Source organism: Brachycentrus maculatus, unplaced genomic scaffold (assembly GCF_059751285.1).
Source record: "Brachycentrus maculatus isolate JH-2025_06_01 unplaced genomic scaffold, ASM5975128v1 h1tg000299l, whole genome shotgun sequence".
NCBI lineage: Eukaryota > Metazoa > Arthropoda > Insecta > Trichoptera > Brachycentridae > Brachycentrus > Brachycentrus maculatus.
In genome coordinates, this window is record NW_028281050.1 from 1,530,001 (window position 1) to 1,552,030 (window position 22,030).

The 22,030-nt window shown below is 32.0% G+C and overlaps 1 protein-coding gene across 2 annotated transcripts; it reads left to right on the forward strand.

Annotated features, from left to right (window-relative positions):
• The first annotated feature begins 12,806 nt into the window (after nt 1–12,806).
• On the forward strand, nt 12,807–19,753 carry LOC148304907 (uncharacterized). Of its 2 annotated transcripts, none has more exons than XM_088267563.1 (4): nt 12,807–12,906; nt 15,479–15,628; nt 17,637–17,866; nt 18,291–19,753. In XM_088267563.1, the coding sequence occupies exons 3-4, from the start codon at nt 17,648–17,650 to the stop codon at nt 19,392–19,394; spliced, it is 1,323 nt and encodes a 440-aa protein (XP_088123689.1). In that variant the 5' UTR covers nt 12,807–12,906; nt 15,479–15,628; nt 17,637–17,647; the 3' UTR covers nt 19,395–19,753. The 2 variants fall into 2 exon arrangements, with proteins under 2 accessions (XP_088123689.1, XP_088123688.1); XM_088267562.1 differs by having other exon boundaries at nt 15,479–15,528; nt 17,683–17,866.
• Nucleotides 19,754–22,030: the final 2,277 nt, after the last annotated feature.

Here is a 22,030-nt window from a genome sequence, read left to right on the forward strand (position 1 = left end):
TATGAAGCGCCGGATGCCTGTTTCACTCTTGCTGAATATGAGATGTTTGGTTACGTATATTGTAGTAAATAAGTTGTCGCCGAGCTATAATTTCATTTATCCTTAAGATCTATTCTGTCTTATAAATATTCTGTCCCGGGATGTGTGACTGTGTCATCGGATATCAAATATAAATAAATGAACATTATATTAACTAGTCAGCTATCTTAGAACAGGTAATATTATCTGCTGAGACATCTGCAAACCATTTGGTTGGGGACGATTCTTCGGGCGTAAATATAAAAAAAATCTCTACCTTTTTCTTAGGCCTTGTGGCCTATTTTAAAGAGGGACTAGCCTCCAGCGATGTCGATTCCCAGCTGTCGATCCATCACTTTGGTGGTTTGCCTGTGAGTCTTCTTCCTTGGGGTTGGCCGTACAGTGCAATGTCCGGAGTCTGGATGGTTCCATTCTCCTCACATGCGCATAATATTGTCAAAAAAGTCCGTAAGTATTATAAAATAAAAACAAAACAATGTTTATGGTATTTAGTCGACAGGATCATGCAGGAGCACGCCTTAAACTGAATGGGACGGACATAGAGAGTGAGAGATTGGAGAAGTTTAATATCTTGGTAGTATTCTGGTGGAAGACTTTGACCCAGAAATAAAAATTAAGTGTAGGATAGAAGCAGCATCAGCCGCTTTCAACTAAATGAGACAAACATTTGCGACGAAGATCTTAATCTGAAGCTTAGGCAACGGTTGCTACATATGGTGTTGTTATGTGAATTGAAACGAAGACTCTTAAAATAGAGCGTGAATCGGGTGGAGGCATTTTAGATGTGGGTGCATCAAGAATGCTTCGGACATCCTGTATAATAGGAAACTAATATCGAATATTAAAACCCAGAAAATGTCCTATTTGAGACATCGCTCACTCCTTTCAAGAACGTCAGAAATCAAAATACTAGATTTTTCAGGAGAACGTTTTTAAAGTTTAAAAATATAAGACAATGTTTTAAAAATAAATATCAAGCCACTTATTGAACTTTTTACTGTGCAATAGTTCTTTTTAGGTAAAATCTGAAGGTTTTTTCTCCATTTGAAAAATATTTAGTGTATTCAAAAAAATAATTAAACAATACCTTTTCTTCAAAATGCTAAAACAACATTTTCTGTCCTGTAGCGGATAAATATTAAGTTAAAAATATGCCTCTTTTGCTAGGACATAGTACATTTTCTGGGCATTCCGAAAACATATACAACTGAAAATTCTCGAGTTTTTGAAAGGAGTGAGCGATATGTGCCTAGTACAAGGTACTGCAACTGATCATCAAGGGTAATGTCGAGGGTCGAAGAGGTGTCAGAAGGTGGATCTCCTGTCTTCATAATAAACACAAGTGGACGGGGATCGGGAGTACGGAAAGATGCGGAGCTGTTTCGACTGCCCGAAATAGGGACACATTTTCATAAGTGATCGTCAACGTCGACACGTAAAGAAGAAGTATTACAAAAATGTAATTATGGAACACAAAATAAATTTAAAAAAATCTATATAAAAGTACACATTATTTTTTGACATCTCATCAAAGATGAAGAAGAATATGGAAGTCTGGACATTTACGGGGCTGACGACCGTCATAGGTTGGTTTAAGTGATCACTTTACACACGTGTAACATTCACCAATTCTACCCATTATTGACAACCACACTACTCAAATTCTTTGCAGTTCTATATATATATGAACCAATTTAGAAACCTTGTTCTTGAATCACTAGAACTTCAATAGAGACATCTATTGGTGAGATGTAAAGAAGCTTTTTACTAAGCAGGAACTCTTATATTAGTATGTGAGGTCCGAGTCCTGGATTATAATCACACACATGAGAAACGCCAGAAAATACCATTTTCATATTTATTATTAAGCTTATAATTTGACCAGATAATTTATTTAAGAATTTTAGAAGTGTGGTTGTCGTGTGTAGAATTGGTGAATGTTACACGTGTGTAAAGTGATCACTTAAACCAGCCTATGACGGTCGTCAGCCCCGTAAATGCCCAGACTTCCATATTCTTCTTCATCTTTGATGAGATGTCAAAAAATAATTTTTTATTTCTTAGTTTTCAAGAAAAAAATTTCTCTTAGGTTACAGACCTGGTTATATGTAAATAAACTTGTTTTAAAAAGAATAATATTTCACAATATTTTGAGTTCACAAATTAGGATTTGATTCCACTTAAGATTTATTGATATTCATATTTCAACATAGATGAATAAGTATTTTGAGGTCTGACAGACGGTAAATGCGTTTAAATGTAAAGGTATGAATATGTATTTAAATATTTTTCAAACAAACAAAAATACCGATTTAATCATGAATTTATTGGGGTAAATTATTAAGGACATTATTATTTCATTTAAAAAAAATAAGATTTTGTCAACAAGTATTTGGACTCACTCCAAATGTTGTAAAAAAATTCATGACTGTTTTCCTATTTTACAAACAAATATATTATATATGTGTATGGTGATATAGTACATGGCACTCCTTGGATTGTATGAGCTGCACTGAAATCAAACCCGCGGCAGATGCTAAAACTTGTATTTCAAGGCTCTCTGGATTTTGACTTTATTTGTACCTCCATTTGTAACAGTGACGTACTCGATGCCTTCTATTAAATATTCTGAAAAAAAACTTATAAGTAGATTTATTCATATCTTAAAGTTCATGAAGGACTTTTATGTGATACGAATATAATATATAATAATATATTTTCAACTTTTTGAGTGTGTTTAAATACTTGTTCACAAATCTACCTAGGATTCGGACTTCACATACTAATAAAAAAGTTTCTGTTCAATAAAAAAGCTTCTTTTCATCTCACCAATAGATAGAATTTGAGGAGTGTGGCTGTCAATAATTGGTAGAATGTCTCTAGTGAAGTTCTAGTGATTCAAGAACAATGTTTCAAAATTGATTCATATATATAGAACTTCCAAGAATTTGAGGAATGTGGTTGTCAATAATTGGTAGAATTGGTGAATGTTACACGTGTGTAAAGTGATCACTTAAACCAGCCTATAACGGTCGTCAGCCCCGTAAATGCTAAGACTTCCAAATTCTCTAGTGAAGTTCTAGTGATTCAAGAACAATGTTTCAAAATTGGTTCATATATATAAAAAAATTCCAAGAATTTGAGGAGTGTGGTTGTCAATAATGGGTAGAATTGGTGAATGTTACACGTGTGTAAGTGATCACTTAAAACAGCGCATGACGGTCGTCAGCCCCGTAAATACCCAGATTTCCATATTCTTCTTCATCTTTGATGAGATGTCAAAAAAATAATATATAATAATATAAGTCATAGGTATCAACAATGTTTTTGGCCAGTCATTGATTAGTGAAAGTGATCACTTTATACATTATATAACATTTACCATTCTTCACATACTCCTTTTTTCTTTAAACTTGCATTTGTACCATATACAACATGTATATGAAGTGTCCTTTAAGACAATTAATGTCAATAAATTAATGATTTTATCGTTTTTTTTTTTTGTTTGAAAAAATATTTAAATACATATTCATACCAGTACATTTAAAAGCATTTACTGTCTGTCAGACCTCAAAATTCTTCTTCATCTATGTTAAGATATGAATATCAATAAATCCTAAGTGGAATCAAATTTTTGAACTCAATATTATTGTGAAATATTATTCTTTTTAAAACAAGTTTATATACATACTCGTATGACCATGTCTGTAACCTCATAGTTACCGATTTTTAACAAAGCAAAACACAAAAATACTTCTTGAAAATAAAGAAAAAAAATATTCGAAGCATTGGCTCTCGCTAGCTTCACATTTCCCCATATTTCTGGCAAATGGATATTCTACCTATTAAAGTAAGTAGAAATATCCAGTATTTGTAATAATGACAATAATTGGGCGTTGAATAATACTTAATACGGCCCATTGGATTGAATGCTGTTCCTTGTATCGCCCTAACAGGTAGCTCGCAAGAGTATGCAGAGTGTTACACAAAATTATTTTTAATTCATCCTCTTCACGGACATGAAATACTGTCCACTTGCGCAAGTCCTGGTGTAATTTATATCCCAACAAAATACCTCGTCCTTTCAGTAAGTTCAGTAGAGAATAATCCTACTAAGGATTACCTTCCTTTTATCTCTTGACATTCTACTTGTCTTCACCTCTTTAGTTTACATACTTGGGCAAGTTTCATTTACAAAAAAATGATACCTAGGGGAGACTGGGTACCATGAAACTTTTTTTTTAAGTGAAACTTTTTTCGGCGCGGTAGAGCAAATTGACCTGGATCAAACGAAAAATTATAGCGTTTCCCCTTCTCATTTCCACCAGCACTTATCTTAAAGTACGAATTAATCAATTTGTCCACCTCCGCAGTGTAATGGTCAGTACGCTCGGCTACCGTTCTGGAGGTCCCGGGTTCGATTCCCAGGAGGGAGGAATGAAATAAATAAAAGTGATTTTTTTCTTTCATGTGTTAATGATCAAGTTAATACTGCGTTTATATGATGCAGTGCCCTGTGCACCATTGGGTGCGGATAAGGGTAAGATGAATTAATAATTTATTACATATGGTCAACTACAATCAGATCTGACAACAAAAAGCAATCGGACTCTCAAGGCAAAAGAAACACACTATGGGGATGAGAGTAACATTGACAATGGATTGAAAAGAGTTATTTTGTTGATTTTATTTCATATTGGCCAGAAACGATATCCTTACTCGATGAAATGGCAGGAATATAAATGTTGATAACCTTCGCCGTATCGTCCAAAATACCACCCCGAGTTCAGAGATAACTTTAAACCCATATAATTTATACATATGTCAAAATAATTACACTGAAACGGTCGTAACCTTTGAGGGCTTCGATAAAGTGACCATCTCGTTAACAGGATAAAATACATCACTGTGCATTTTAAATTCTCGTTTAAAATGTTAGGTGTCATCAAGATATATTGTAGATGTCTCGCAAAGACAATAATATTTATGGCAAGGGAAAATGGAAGACTTTTTATTTTACATTTACAGGGTTTTCGATGAATGTGATCACTTAACCATAACGATTTTCGATAGGGTTAAGTGATCACATTCAATTACATACAATATAACACAATTTTTACAATTTTCTAATATGTACATCGTGCTTAATAAAACCATTTTTTTATTAAAATGAACTCCACCGACAAGATACATAAGGTGGCTTAATGGGTCTCTGCATGAAAAATAACATGTATAATATGTTTATGAATTTATAAATTAATATTAGTATTTTACATCTTATCAAAGATGAAGAAGAATATGGAAGTCTGGGCATTTACGTGTGTAAAGTGATCACTTAAACCAACTCATGACGGTCGTCAGCCCCGTAAATGCCCAGACTTCCATATTCTTTTTCATCTTTGATGAGATGTCAAAAAATAATATGAAAATAACTCCTGTAATTGGAGATAATCCAGATATTGTGAACAAGTATTTGGACACACTGAAAATGTTGTACATAAATTAATATTTATTTGTATTTTTTTAAATCTCTTCGGGTTGCAAACGCGTACTTTTTAGTTAAATTAAGTTAAGTATATCATACAATTTCTACGCTTCTAATATGTACGAGTTTCCAGAGAAAAAAAATCAAAACCTCAATATAAGTATGTATATATTTTTTCTACGCAGATAAAGATCGACAGTTTGTTGTTACGAGATGCCTAATTTTTAAGCAAAGTTCTTTGATACAACGGACGTCATGTGTTGATTTATTGATTAACACACTTGTGTGCAACTGGTAATTGAGCTAATAATTAACACGTCGCTAATGCGGGTGCAATCTCACAACGGTTTGTCAATTGTACTTGAATTTTATTCCGTCTAAAACAACGAGATGACATTTACATGTTTTGGAGGCTAGGTACGAGTAATTCTAATGTCGAACGCAAATGTATAGGGTGAATCAAAGGTAACACTCACTCCTTTCAAGAACGGCATAAATAAAAAAAACTTGATTTTTCAGGAGAACGTTTTTAAAGTTTAAAAATATAATACATTCTATTAAAAATAAATATCTAGCCACTTATTGAACTTTTTACTGTGCGACAGATCTTTTAGGTAAAACCTGAAGGTTTTGTCTCCATTTGAAAAATATTTAGTAAATTTAAAAACAATAATTAAACAATACCTTTTCTTCAAAATGCAGAAACAACATTTTATGCCCTGTAGCGGGTAAATATTAAGTTAAAAATATGGCTCTTTTGCTGGGATATAGTAAATTTTTTGGGCATTCTGAAAACATGCACTACTGAAAATTAACGATTTTTGATTAATGACGTTCTTGAAAGGAGTGAGCGATAAGTGAACAACTAAAGTTAAGGCCCATTTTCGTATTTTTCAGTCCTTTTCTTTTTTTTTTAAAAGTGAAATCTGTTATGGAGTCATGAACCCGATCTCCTTCTTTTCCTCTAGTCTTCTGTTCTCCGATGCTGGATATAGAGGCCTCTTTCGTAGTCTTCCATTTTCTTCGGTAGTTGCTGTTTGCAGACAGCCCCCCACAGCGGCTATATGTTGGACTATCTTTTTTGAGGTCTTCCGACGCCTCTTTTAATCTCCCATGGTCTCTATCTCAATTATTTTGAGGACCACCTTGTGGGGGTCCTGTCTTGCAATATGTCTCGCTAATTTCCACTTGAGTCATGCCAAACGATCCATGATATCCGCTATTTTAGTTCTGTTCCTGATTTCTTCATTTCTTACACTATCCCTCAGACTTAAATCAAGCATAGATCTTTCCATGGATCGCTATATTCATTTGAGCTTTTTTGCGTCTTTTTTGTCAGAGCCATAATCTCTAGAGCATATGTATTCTCTGGAGGATTCATACGTTTTTCTTTTTAGACGGATCGAAATCTCTCTACTCTCTATATATGTACATATATGATGAATGGAGCAAAACATTTAACTTATTTAATGATTATTTCACGTCAAGTATTTTGTTGGACAGTGTTGGACGAAAGTTGGAGATATGTATCATATGACCACTTGGCCGCTAGTTAAACACAGTAATACTTACTTTGTAATGCTATCTGAAAAGAAAGGTATTGATTGACGTATGTCAATCATTCACAATCTCTTCTTCTTCTATTTTAACCCTTATTTGCACCCCACTGCATCGTATTGTAGCAGTGTTTTCTTGATCGTTTACTGCATGAAGACAAGGTGATAAGTCCTGCGTTCTTATACAAGCCCAGGGTCATCATATAAAATAAACATAAGTGAGTAAGTCACTTATATTTATTTCAAACCACCTGGTCGATTAACCCAGGACCTTTACACCGGTAGGCAAACGCACTAACTACTTAACTATGGAAATAAACAAAAATGCTAAATAATCTGAATCCCGATATTGTAATATTTCGACGAGAACACAACCAAAGGAAGTGCTCTTGCCAAAGTGCTCAAAATCAAGTAGAAGCAATCAATACTGGAAATGGACATTTCTTGATTATAATTTTTCATATTTAAGCAATAAAACAGATTATTCACGTTTTTTTAGCAACAAAAAAACACTAACCGTTTTTTTTATGATTCACCCTATAGTATCACACTATTGACATAAAAAATTTCCAGTAGATAGTTTACGATCTTTTCATTATTTATTTATTTAAGAAACCATAAGAATGGTTAATGAGCTGTATGGGATACATTACTCTATTTTAATTAACCTAAAAAGGTTTTTAATTAAAAGAAGCTAGTATCTAAATATACCTTTTTTTATTTTCATGGACTCGTACACATAAGAAGTAAATTATGAAATGTACCCAGTGGTGTACGAAACATCGCATTTGATCGATGAGATGTTAGCTTGACCATCAGCTATACTAGTAAACAGGCAACGTTATCAGTCCTGCGTTCCAGATTCTTGAGCGCAGCACTGTAATACTGATCACCTCGCAATATGGGACAGGAAACCACGTGAAAAAGTGGGTGATTTTAATTGAGAAGGTAAAATGTAGAATGACAATAATGATTTAGCTACTAGAAGTTGTACACCCGCACTCTTTCAATCTTCTGTAATGTGTACGAGTATCTAAAAAAAGGTTTAAAGCAAAATATATATCATATCTCTGAAAAAATATTAACGAATGTATATAAATATTCTGATTTTAGTTAATACTCAAAGTCTTCATCAGTTTTTTTGACATTATAAATTAAAATAATAAAATTGATTAAGGTCTATTATAAAAATATTATAAGTCTTACCCCTTTCAATGTCAAAAGGGTACAAATTCTCAAATCTAAGTTGAGTGTCGCGTTCAACGTATGATAATGATGTTGGATGAATCGAAATAATGACACAATCAATGTAGTTAATAATAATTAACTTTTAAAATAAATAGTATTTGACTTAAAAACGCGAATTTTACGTCGCATTTTATATTTTTTTTATAGCGACATATGTTGGGCGCCTTTGATATTACATACATTTAGAATCAGTCGCACACATACTCGTTCGTATGCACATACATATTATATTAAATGACATAATATTTCTTAAATTAGCAAAATCACTTTGTTTTTGAATGGTAAAAACAAAATATTTTATTAACGGCTACATGTAAAAAAACAGATAATTAAGAAAAAAACTAGAAACTCTTCAAAACAATATTTCCTGTGCCACGTCGAAGAACTCCAAAATATCTCGGGTTTTTCTGCTGGTTTTCCAATGAGCCATTAAGCTATTTGATTCGCTCAGATAATTATATTTATATTTCTGGTTTTTAACGAAATCGTCTTATTTTTATAAACTTTTTCCATGTGATTTTGTAGTGCTATAGTTTATAATATATTACGATTAATCGATAAGTCCTAAATTCAAGGCCAACTTCACCCTATATCAGATCTACACTGAATAATATTCGCGTTTAATGTTCAAGGATAATATACTAAGAAGTTAACTTACATTTTATAAAATTTGTATTTTCAAAAATTCCATTCTCATACGTTTTGAAAAAAATATACGTAAAATAAAAATATGAAGGATGGAATAGTATGAAGATAAAAAATACGTTTTTGTAAAATGTTGTAGAACACATATCATGTCCACCTCTATAGTGTAGTGGTTACCATGTTTAGCTACCATACTAGAGGTCTTGGTTTCGATTCCCAGGGGGGTTCAAAAAAAATTTTAATGACTAAAAGATTACGAATCCTTCCTAAACAACAACAGTTAAAAAAATCATAAATTCGTTAACACATACACCTAAATTTATGCTTATGTATTTTTTTAACAAGAGACCGTTGACATCTAAATTACAATAAAATATTGCCAAAAAGGCTTACCTTCTAACAATTTAACTTCAGCCGTCATATATCATAGCAGCTTATTCGCCTGAATTCGTAAAATTTAGTGAAATAATTTATCGACTTTGTGATAAGATTAATTGGGAACGTGAAAATGTTGATGACAATTTTATGATTCCGACTTTTGATGAACTTGAAATTTTCAATGTCATTGTGTTTTGGCATCTTGATCCTGGTATCGTGATAATAAAAATCTAGAAACGCCTTAGTAATTTAAAAAGTAAGATTGTCAAATGCTTCCTTTATTACACATTTGCATGAAGTTAAATCTGTTTATATCATATGCTAGTTTAAGTGTTTTTATTATTTTTGTTCTTATGAATGATATCCGCCATGATATACATATTTTTATCATGTACATGTATCCAACAAGGACACATATATTTTAATTACTGAAATTTAAATAATATTAAAACGAATTTTAAATTTTCTATAACCAAATTATTTAAAAATTCACACCTTTTTAATCACTTTATATCCTATCTAATAAATGTGTATGCAATAAACGTAAATAATAAAAATGTAAAATGTATTTATTATGATTTAATTCATTTTTATGCGTACCTTTATCACTAATTAAACGCAATTTTTCGTTCACCCAGAATATTTTTATTTATTTTATAAATTTCACACCTGACGCTTCATTATCAACAACTAAATTCATATTTTTTAACTAATCACAAGATAACTCTTCGTTATATTTATTCCGGGGTCTGAATATTTTTACTAAAAAAATTATTCAATGATCTGGTAACAAAATAGTCACAAAAACTTTCGGTCTAAAATAATGACTTTCTTTAAAATAATATATTATTATATTCCTATTTCAAGTTTTAAAATGATAGATATCAATTATTTACGGTATATTTTCAAATGAAGTTTCATTTTTCTTTCAATTCCTTTTAATTGTAAGTGTGTTTACTAAGTATTATTCATATTAAGTATGTATTTATAAACATTTTGTTAAATGTGTTATTGTTATATGTTAATGATGTGCACTAACATTTTTTTATGAGCATACCTGTGTGACTCTCCTTTTTTAAATTTATGATTTTACCACGTAGACATACAAAGTACAATAAAAACTCGAGTAAAGTAACAAAGAACACACTTTTTTTTAATTAAAAATATTTCTCATTCATTCAATTTTTGGTGGAATAAATTCAAAGTCCAGGTTACTTTTTGAACTTAGGCAATCTCATCTGTTTTGTACATTTAAGCAAGAAATGAAACTTACGTATAAAATAATTAAAATAATCAACTTTGAAAGAATTCGAAAACAAACAAATAGTTCTCGGTATTTTTATTCAGTTCCAGAAAACTGTTATACATTTTCTGCATTAAAGGATTACATAAATGCTGAATATTTCCATGAATAATTTAATCATAGTTAATTCCTGTTTCTTTTTATAAATTAAAAAAAACCGACTGTTTTTGACGTTGAACATAAAAATAGTAAAAAAATATTGAAGAAATATATATGAAAAAATTATATGTTACATAATTCTGTTGATTTAGGAAGGAGTGTTAATTGCCTTGTTATAATATATGGATATCAATAAAGTATAGGTTTTTATTATAATTCGAAACCACCACGCCCCTTTCTTTTCGCTTTTGCACTCAGCTAATAATGAGCAACGGATAAATCATTTGATTTCATGGCTATGCGATTACGAGCACCTACTCCGAAATCAAATGTCACGGGTTCAATAATATAATAATTAAACATGTGTGCTTAGCGAGTGCTTTTAATTTATTTGACTTTGTTTAAAGTGAGAAGCAATTTAAATTCTGTGATGTACCGACGAGCCGAGGAATTAGTCGTACTTGGGTAAAAATATAGAATAATTATATATATGGAGTTTATTTAATTTTATTTATTTACTAAATCATAAAGTATACGGCATTGAGATGTCGAATCCTAAAGGCATATATTTGGCAAACATTATTCAACCTACGAATGTGAATAGAGACCTTGGAAATATGGTTCTGCCACAGGATGTTACGTATTTTTTGGAAGGACCGAGACGAATGTATTAGTATTATATAGAATGGGGAAAACTCAACAATTACTGCTTTAAATCATAACTGCCTACTTCTAGAAATTTTATTTCGATTGGCAGTGACAGGGAAATCGGAAACTATTAAATTTAAATTTACAGTATAATCGGAATATAATTTTGCATGATATTTTCTTCATAAAAAACTGCTTTGCAGGAGTGGTCAGCTATTAAATAGAATAAATTTTGCACAAAAATGTTAATAATTGGAAACTAAATGTTCAACAAATTACAACTTTTAACTATAGTCTAAAACAATTTTTATATATGCATTTAAGAATTTTTCACAATCAAAAGAAAGCACCGCTCAGCAAACAACACAAATTGTCAATAACATACTTTATGAAACCATATATGGTATCAAAACCAAAAATCACTTGATCGAAAACACATAAAATAATGTCAAAAATATACCACGTTTGCTGTGAAGAACTTTGAGTATTACATTATGAAGCTATATAATCCATAATGTCATTAAATAACGAAACCATTTATGTACAAAAGTGCTATCAATAATTGGATAATAGTGGTACGCAGATTTAAACCTTTTTAAAAGAATTTCATTTATTTAAAAAATACATTTACTCGTTTATGCGAGTAAACGTTAATATCCATACAAAACATAAAAACATGTATTTATATATTCATAAATATATATTTTTTTATATTGGGAATATCCACCGAGCCTCGTTCAAATCATTCGGCAAAAATAAATAAATTAATAAAAAAAAATAGTGTTGTAAAATGTACCCTCACTACGAGAAACCCCAGTAAAGACAGAATATTATAAATTTTACAATTGTTAATATTTGTTTAGTAAAAAATAAATGGATGAAGTGACAACCAGACACTAACAAGTAAAAAACCAGACTCCCATATTTTCATGTCATTTCCCAACTTTTTTTATTTGCCAAGACATCGACGAAAATATTTAGCCCTAATAACCCCTGGTTTGATCAAATACAGCATCTGTAAATGAAAATTTGAGCACCTCATAAACATCGTTTTTGTATTGTATACAGAATGTTTACAATGTGAAATTTACCATAATTAATACCAAGGTAATATTCCTATAGAATTTGAACAGGAAATGACAAAATATTCAGGGAAATCTCAGTAATTTAAAATATTCATACTACTTTTTTCTCTTCACAAGAGAAATTACATAACGCATTAGAGATTTAGAGTAAGACCCAGATTTCCGCGGTAAGGTGCTGGAAATATGTGTGTATATCAAAACAGGATCAAGTTTGTGACATCACGACAGAATGATAGTGAAAGTGGGATGGACCTCATGGTCAATATTTGGTAATTTTGACCCCAGCAAGTTATATAAAGCCTTAGAGCGGATAGCACTGTACCACACTAGGACTCATACTTGACCGCACATCACGCAACATTGTCATTCGGGTTTCGCGTGTGAACCGCCGTTCTTGTCAAAATGTTTAACAAATTCGGGGTGAGTGGTTTCGTACTCTCTAGTAAAGATTGGACGACTTTTCATTACATTCTTTAAATTGTTTAATTATTTACGTAACTTGTCTTATCTTTAATTCTTTATCTGTATTTAGTGAATAAAATTGTCTGTATTAAGTGTAGAAAAATCAGTACAAAATATAATATGAGGTGAATGTGGTTGGGAATAGAAGTAGAAGAAGACCGAGGAAAGCTGTGCATGGTCATGTATGTCAAATACTTGATAGTGGTCAGGAATCGGCATAATAGGCGGGTGTGTATGAGGAGATGCATGAATATGGAAGAGGAGAAGATTTTTTGCAAAGACAGATTAGTGTGGCGTACTATTCTCTCTGCTTACCCTTGCAGTGAAGCGGCGTGATAGTTAGTTAGTTTTTTAATGTAACTTGTGATAATATGTGACTTGAGTGATGATTCACTGTTCACATTTTTTAAAATTATAATTATTTGTGTTCTGATTATAAACACTAATATTTCGATTTTCTACTGTCTTAGTGGACCTTTATTAAAAATATGTGTAAATTGTGATATTTAGACACTCTAAAAAAAATAGTCCGGCGCACTAAACTCGAGACAACAAGCCGACTTAGTAGTGCATTTTTTTTGTTTATTTGGGTACTGGGATGCAACCCTAGTGCCCTAAACATTGCTGCTATTACCATTCATCTCTTCTTATTAAAAGAACATTATTTCTCCTCCGTTTACTTATTTTTCATTAACAGTTTTAAAGTAATGGGAATGCAACCTCGAGTGCCTCCGCCATTGCTGCTTTTCTTTCTTTCCTACCAACAGTTTTTTCTCCATTTCCCTTTCCAGTAATTTCCATCACTCTGAGCTCATTCACTCATTTTATCCGTCTCGTATAAAATAAATTCCAGTTCTAGATCTAAGGATCTGAAGCATATATTTGATAATAATGTTAAAATCGATTTGGTTCCCTATGGACTGTTGGGTGTGGATAGAGGTCGAAAGAATCATACCGAGATAAAGATAATGTAACAAAGAAATAAATGTTGGTTTTTATCTTAAATTTATTTGTATTGCTTTTTAAATGATCAACAAATCGTAATACAGCGTTTTTTTATCATGTTCGTTAATATTCATGAAAATTAAAAATTAATGGCTGAGTGATTTTCAGTATTATCATTTTATATTTGGTACCATTCAAATTAATTTTCTAACCTTCCTAATAAATCAAATAATATGTTACATGTTACATTAAACACCCTTTTGTACTTATATACGTACCATACTCATAAGTGCGTAAAAATCATAAGTAAATCACTTTCTTATCTCTTTGAAATTTTAATCCAATTTAATTAAAGCAATAAAAATTCATTTGATAATTAAATAAAAATATCTTTAAAAAAACATTTTATCTAAGTTTTCACATTTGATGGTCCATATGTTAGTGCAATGTTTTCAACTTAATTCAAGCTTTAACAAATTTTTAAATTATCGTATCATGCTTTTCAACTTTTATTATTTTGCCGAGGAATAATTAAAAATAGAAAAATAAAAACAAAAGTTATCAGTGTAAATAGAAATTCATAATTAACGAAAATTAATCCTGAATCTATGACTCAAAGCTTCTTATACGTACCACAAAATATGCGTAACACAGTTTACGCACAGAGCTCTTTGATTTCCAAATTTTAATTTTGTTTATTTTTAAGTTTATTTTAGTTTAATTTATTTAACAGTTTTCCCAAAATCTGATTTCCACTTCTATTTGATTTTCCTGATCATACTAGGACATTCTTGACGTTCTGTGATTTCTTCATTCATCAACATAACCACAATATAATCAAATTTTTCATCCTTTAATCGTTGCACATGTCCAAACTATCCAATATTGTAATTTATCAAAAAGCCTTTTTTGTGATTTTTCTGATCTTAAACTTCACTGCTTTCTATATTTCCTCATTTGCAATTAAATTTTCAACGTTCTACCCCACATTTCGTCATTAGCCTCAACCTGCTTCTTTCATTATTTTCTTACGAACTCCATGACTCACTATTTTACATTTGGGGTGGTTCCAGTACGCCTTTATATATTTTAGATTCCATTGTCAAGGGTTTAGTTATTTCTAATGTACCACTCGCTCCATTTTCAGAATGAATCCCTGCCTCCTTTTAAAGTATTTATAAATCTTTCCATCCCTTGAAAACAAAGGATTTTCTCAATTATATCAACTCCACTCCAAACATAATTAAACCAAATTAATGTATATTTTTGAATAATTTATTAAATTCTATTGTGACACATGTTAAATTATGAAATTTAAAAAAAAATAGATGTTACCACAAAGTGATATTATATGCCGAATAAATTATATAAAATGGACAAATAGGTAAAAGAAAAAATTTTTATAATGAAACAACAATTATAAAGCTACCAACATTACCAGTCGGTATAAACGAAACCCGATTGCTGGTAAAAAAAATATTTGTGAGAAAAATATATAAGTGTTGTTTTATTTTATAAAAAATGCAATTCCGCCAAGAAATATCTATCCAAAATGTAAATAAAATGAATGTTATATTTTTTCCAGATTCTCTTCCTGGCACTAAGCGCCCTTATAGCAGCCACCCCTTCAACTGGGTATGTTGAGAAAATAATTACTAAATTAGTCAAAATAAATACTAATTACCGTGTACTAACCCAGACTTCCTCACCTAGACTTCACTTTAAATTCTGCACTGTGTTGAGACGTCAACAAAAAAATCTCTCCATAAAAATATAATTAAAAAACTCTGATTCCAAGGAAAACTATTGATATATAAACTAATTCTTTTTAATATAAGGTAAAAACTTCAATAAAAATTCGAACATCGGAAATAAATTAAAATTATACATTGTGAATATTACTTTAATACCCACACAATATACAAACTAAAAATAACTAATTCAACTTTTTACATTGACATTTTCTGCAGAAATCCATTTCATTATCTACATGAATTAAAATGCTAATGTCAGTTGTTAAAAATTTTAAATCTTCTACAATTATTAACCGTTTGCTTTGAAATTTCGACACAACGCTGAGGTTGAATACAGGCGTATTATGTACCTGCCACTTATGACACGTAAAAAACACGTTCTTTAATAACATATTTTGGCCGCAATGGCAGCGCCAATTGTTGAACGTAACAACAACAACAAACGCAATGCTTATGGCGAACATCGCCTTTCTCGATAGCTGATAAGATATCGTAAATACAAGCATTGTGAAATTAAACATATTAGAAATATGTTGCATCTCCATTATTTTTTTCCATTAAACAAGAATGAGCCGCAGTAACGCGTGGCCGAGTGCATCTAATTTGAAATTTAAGTGTTTGTTAGTTTTAAAAAAATCGTCGTTATCGTTTTAGCTTAAGAAGGAAACAAGACCAATAGAGCAGAAATCAATATTTATTATTTTTACTTAATTTTTTATAGTCCGATTAAAAATAAGTATTTTCTAAAAATGTCAACTGAAAAACATTTATTTTTTTGTATTTTTATACATCTTCTTCTTCTTCATCTTGTGGGCCTTGTGGCCTGTTTTTAAGAAGGATTAGCCTCCTGCGATGTCGATTCCCAGCTAGCGACCCATCTCTTTGGCTTTTTTATATATACAATTCGTAATTTCGGTTAGAGCCGCACAATTATCTTCATATTTTCGCAACGTTGATCATAAATTCCATTTGGGTGTTGTAATCAGACACGTTCTTGGGTTGGTCAGGTCTGGACTCAAACATGCGGCCTATCCAAATGTCTCACACATTTCTCAACGACGATATTTTGTATTACAATAAATCAGTGGTATTTGGTATAGGTCAGTGCATTATATCATTATAAAGTTGTAATCATTTCGAAATAAACATTATGTATCACCAAATCGCCTAACGCTATTACATATGTAACAAAATAAACGCACATCTCCTCCGAGTCCATCCAAATAGATTTATGATCTCAAATTTCCACATAACAGTGAGTTTGGTTTTGAAAAACAAGTTTTTCAACTTTGTTCGTACAATGTTTTTTCCAATGATGTAATTTCGAATGGCATCCGCAAGTTAATTATTAAGATTCCATTTTATTTATATATTTTATTGCCTATTTGTAAATTCTGCTCTATAAGTTATGTTGAATACATTACAATACGGGCGCCTAAGACAGAATCGAGCTATGAATATGACAGCATAAGTATTAATTATTGAAATAATATGTTAATTTTTCAACAACAATTATTTTTCATAGTAAATTTCGATTCGTACATATACATAGTTTGCTCAAATAATTAAAAAGCCTTTGATGTGGATAAGATTTTGACATCTCTACATAGATGAAGAAGAATAGGGAATTCAGGGTATTTACAGGGTTTTCGACCTTTCGTAGGCTGGTTAAGTAATCACTTTACACAGATGAAACATTCACCTGTGATTGGCAACCACACTACTGAAACTCCTGCATATATCATAAATCATAATGAGCTGTACATGTGGCATCACAAGAGCCATCAATGTTGGATTGAGAAACCATTTTATTTAGCAGATACCCTTTTTGGATTCGAGATCCTATACCCGGGTTATTTTTACACACTGAGAAACACCTAAAAACACGTTTTCAATTTTATTCAGCTTGAAATTTGAATGGATATTTTTGCAACATTTTATAAATAACTCATAAGTGAAAAAAACCCAGTTTTGTGAACAAATGTTTAGACAAACTCCAAATGTTCTCACTGTATTTTCGATGCTTTTTTTTCAGGCTTTTCAACGAACAGCGATCGTATGGGTGGAATGCCGCCCCCGTCTCCCAGGGTTGGTACTCGCGACCCATCGGAAGAGAGTACGTTCACACGGTCCACAAATACAACGAAGTCAACGTTCCCGTCTACAGACATGTCCAAGTTCCTGTGGTCAGACATGTGCCAGTGTACAAGGAAGTCCATGTACGTATTAATACATATATAAATATCAAAATCTTCATCCTTAAATGATATGGTCAAACCAAACGTAGACTCAACCTTGCGTTGGGTAGTATTGTTTTAAGAGACCTTCATGGTGGTAACGATCCTCAGTCATTAGCGAACAACTTAGAAAATAAAATACTATTTCGTGTGGACTTTATCCACGAACTAAGGAGATCAGGGGTTTTGATAAAAATTTAGATATTTTTGTGTTCCATTTCCTGTATGTTTTTTTCTTAAGTGACATTCCAAGCACTGTCATAGTTTCACAAGCTAGAACGTGTTTAGATATTCTACCCCAGTGTCTTAGCCATTGTTGCTATTTCCCTATTTCCTTATAGTAGTAATACCCTTCGCTCTGAGGTAAAAATCTTTGCTCAGTAATTAATTTGTTAATTCTTTACAGGTGCCAGTAGTGAAGCACGTTCCAGTGTACAAAGAAGTACATGTACCCGTCTACAAGCAAGTACAGGTTCCAGTTTACAACAGAGTTCCTGTTCAAGTTCCATACAGAGTGCCCGTTGAAGTCAAAGTGCCTGTTGTCCAACACGTCCCCGTTTACAAAAACGTAGAAGTCCCTGTTTACAAGAACGTCGAAGTACCAGTCTACAACAAGGTTCCAGTCGACGTGAAGGTTCCAGTTTACAGAAACGTAGAAGTGCCCGTTTACAACAGAGTCCCAGTTGAAGTGAAAGTTCCAGTATACAAGAATGTTGAAGTACCGGTTTATAACAGGGTTCCAGTCGAAGTGAAGGTTCCAGTTCAAGTTCCAGTTCAGGTTCCAGTTTACAAACAAGTCCAGGTTCCCGTTTACAACAGAGTTCCAGTCAATGTCAATGTTCCAATTTACAGACAGGTTAACATAGATGTTCCTCACTACAGACACACACTTACCAATGTCCACACTCAAGTAAACCGAATCACTGGAGCTGAAGTGACTACCGGCAAAGGTGTGATCACTGGAGTCCAGACATTGGCCAGTCCTCCGGTTGCTGTAGGATCTGGAACTAACGGTTTTGCCACCGGAGTAAACAGTATCCCATCTTCTAACGGTTTTGCTACCGGAGGAAACGGTTTCGGAGCTGGAACAGGCGGTTTTGGTAACGGAGAAATCGGAGCAGGATCTAATGGTTTTGCAACCGGAGTTAGCGGTCTAGGATCTGGTGGTAACGGATTCTCATCGGGAGGTGGCCTGGGATCCGGAAGCAGCACTCTTATTACCGGATCCGGAAGTAATGGTTTTGATTCAGGAGTAAACGGAGGCTTAGCCTCAGGAAGTAATAAGTATGCCACTGGTGTGAACTATGCATCAGGAAACGGATATTCCTCTGGTAACGGATATTCATCTGATAACGGATATTCATCAGGTAACGGATATTCATCTGGTAACGGATATTCATCTGGTAACGGATATGCATCTGGTAGCGGTTACTCCAATGGGTATGCATCTAACGGTGGATATTCCAATGGATATGGATCTGGAAATGGATATGGACAATCCAAATGGTGAAGCATTATTATTCTGTGAAAACATATCAAGAGCCAGGCCATTTTAAAGTAAATGTGCAATATACGTAATATTCTACGAATATTTAGTATACAAAGATATACGTTTAGGAAAACCCTTTTTTTGTTTTGTTATTGTTGTTATATTTCTTGCGATTCGGACAAGAAATGAAAAACAAAAATAATAGGCAATACGCAATACGATTTACGCACTTTTTGTGATAATTGATGCCAGTTTATATAATAAGCTATGTACACAATATAATGTAACATTGTGCAATACAATAAATAAAAGGTTTATGATTTGTAAATACTTATATGGTTTTTATACGATTTAAAAATTAAATAAAAATGCTTTAAAAATATACACAATTTTTTTTTTCAAAATGCTCCTTTAATATTACACGGAAAATATTTTGAAGTTAATTGTAATTTGGGTAGAATTTGTATAATTTTTGAACAGATTATATTCTTTTATAAATAACTTTAGAGAAAACATTTTTACGTACATATAAATAGTACGTAGAAAATTGATAAAAAATGTAAGGTTTATAATTTCATAAAACAGCATGTTGTTAAAAACAGGCCACAAGGTATGAAGCATTATTTTATACAAAGACTCAAATATACCTACTATTATATGAACAGTATTTAAAGTAATCTGTTTTTTTTTTTAAATACGCAATATAAAATATATTTGTAATTAAAGCTTCTCAGAGTGTTTCCTTCATTTTTGTGTGATACTTTTTACAAACCAATGTATAGGAAATCATATTTTTAAAATATAAATAATAAAGTAAAAAATATATTCAATAGATTCTCAGTGCCTTTTGCAATGAGAACCCTATTTAAAATAAACATTTGTAGGTAATAACACCTTAAACAGGGAATAATATGACGACAAATGACAACTCACATGCCAATATCTCCAATAAGCGTACGGTCACATGGCATTTAAAGGCGATATGAGCATCGTGACTGCAGTCAGCTTTTTAAAGTTTTGCTATTATGGGAATTACGACAACATCAGACTTGGAAATTCTCGCGGAAAGATGGATAATGTCTAGTTACTGGTCACTTAAGAATTCTATTTCTGGATGGTTTATTAAAATAATATAAATATATCATGTAAATATCTGGGTGTGAAAAAGTAGTAAATGAAGAAATTACGGAACTGGTAGATGATATCGTAGCCGTACATGAGAAAATGATTAACTAACAAAACGTAAAATGTTCAGGAGGGCCATTTGAGTCACTTTTGCTTGGCAAGAAAATAAACACCAATGCAGTTAGTCATTTTTAACAAGTCAATATATTATAGTGTCCGCCTCCGTATGTAATGGTCAGCATGCTCGGCTACCGTTCTGGAGGTCCCGGGTTCGATTCCCAAGGGGGGTAAAATAAAAATATAAGTGATTTTTTCACTGTAATATTTATTCAATATTACCATGGACTGGTACCTGGAGCGGAGGGCTGATCACCCTTCCTTCATGTGTAAACGATCAAGATAACACTGCGTTTATATGACACAGTGCCCTATGCACCATTGGGGTGCGGATAAGGGTTTTATTATTATTTTATATTATACTTCCAAGTTAAAAATCCTTTGGGACTTTTTTCAGGGTAATATTAAGCTAGTAAGATATCAATTAGTCAATTATCAAGTTTTTGTAAAAAAAATGCAATTGGTCACTTTCTCCTGTATGACTACGATATCGTATATTTAGGAAGTATTTTTATAGGGATGAGAAGTTTGATAAAGATATAGAAACGAGAATGAATGGTGTACTGATATAAATCATAGCAAATAAAAGCCTTACAGCAGAAACTAAACTGGCGTTATAAAATGGAGTCCTGGTATCAATCCTAATGCATGGAAGTAAATCACAGAGTTAGGAAATGAAGGATAAAAGTGCACTGAATGCAGTCGAAATGCGATGTCTCAGATAAATATAATACAAAACGATGTATGATACATGTTCAAATGGTGAAATAAGGAAAGAATGCAACCCTGAGATAAGCATAATGGATAAAATACAGAAAGGATTCTTGAGATGGTTTGGACAAGTAGAACGGTAAAAAAAATATGAGATGAACGACGTTGGGTAAAGGAAGACAAGGGAAAACTTAGCATGATCAAGTTTGTCAATAACTTGAAAGTGGTCAGAGAAGGAGTTGGATTAGTCGGCGGGTATGTACCATATGACGAGATACATGAATGTGGACATTGTAGACAGAGTGGTATGGCATTCCATTCTCTTTGCCTACCCTTGTGGAGCAGCAACGAGTTAGTAAGTTATCTATCCATTTAAGCAACAACGGATTTCGAGGCTTAGCAAAAATTTATCGCATGTTGTAACATTATCGCTAATGAGAATTTCGTAGACACATTTTTTATTATTATTTGTTGATTTGACATTAACTTTATGAAGTAACATGATGATGTAAATACAAAAATAAAACACTTTCGTAACATCGCTTTTGAGTTTATTGATGAACACGACAAAAATCGAAATGGATTTTGTATTTTTTATAGTTTGCAAGTATTGATTTTGCTTTTGTTACTTTTGATTAATTATAAAATTTTGTATTTAATATTAACACAAATTCTACGTTATTTTTTTTATCTTGTTTTTTTTT

What these genes read in the sequence shown, in the direction of transcription:
- LOC148304907 (XM_088267562.1), top strand. An exon ending in GCAGCCACCCCTTCAACTGG is followed by an intron (nt 15,529 to 17,682) that starts GTATGTTGAGAA and finishes CTTTTTTTTCAG; the next exon opens with GCTTTTCAACGAACAGCGAT. An exon ending in CAGTGTACAAGGAAGTCCAT is followed by an intron (nt 17,867 to 18,290) that starts GTACGTATTAAT and finishes AATTCTTTACAG; the next exon opens with GTGCCAGTAGTGAAGCACGT.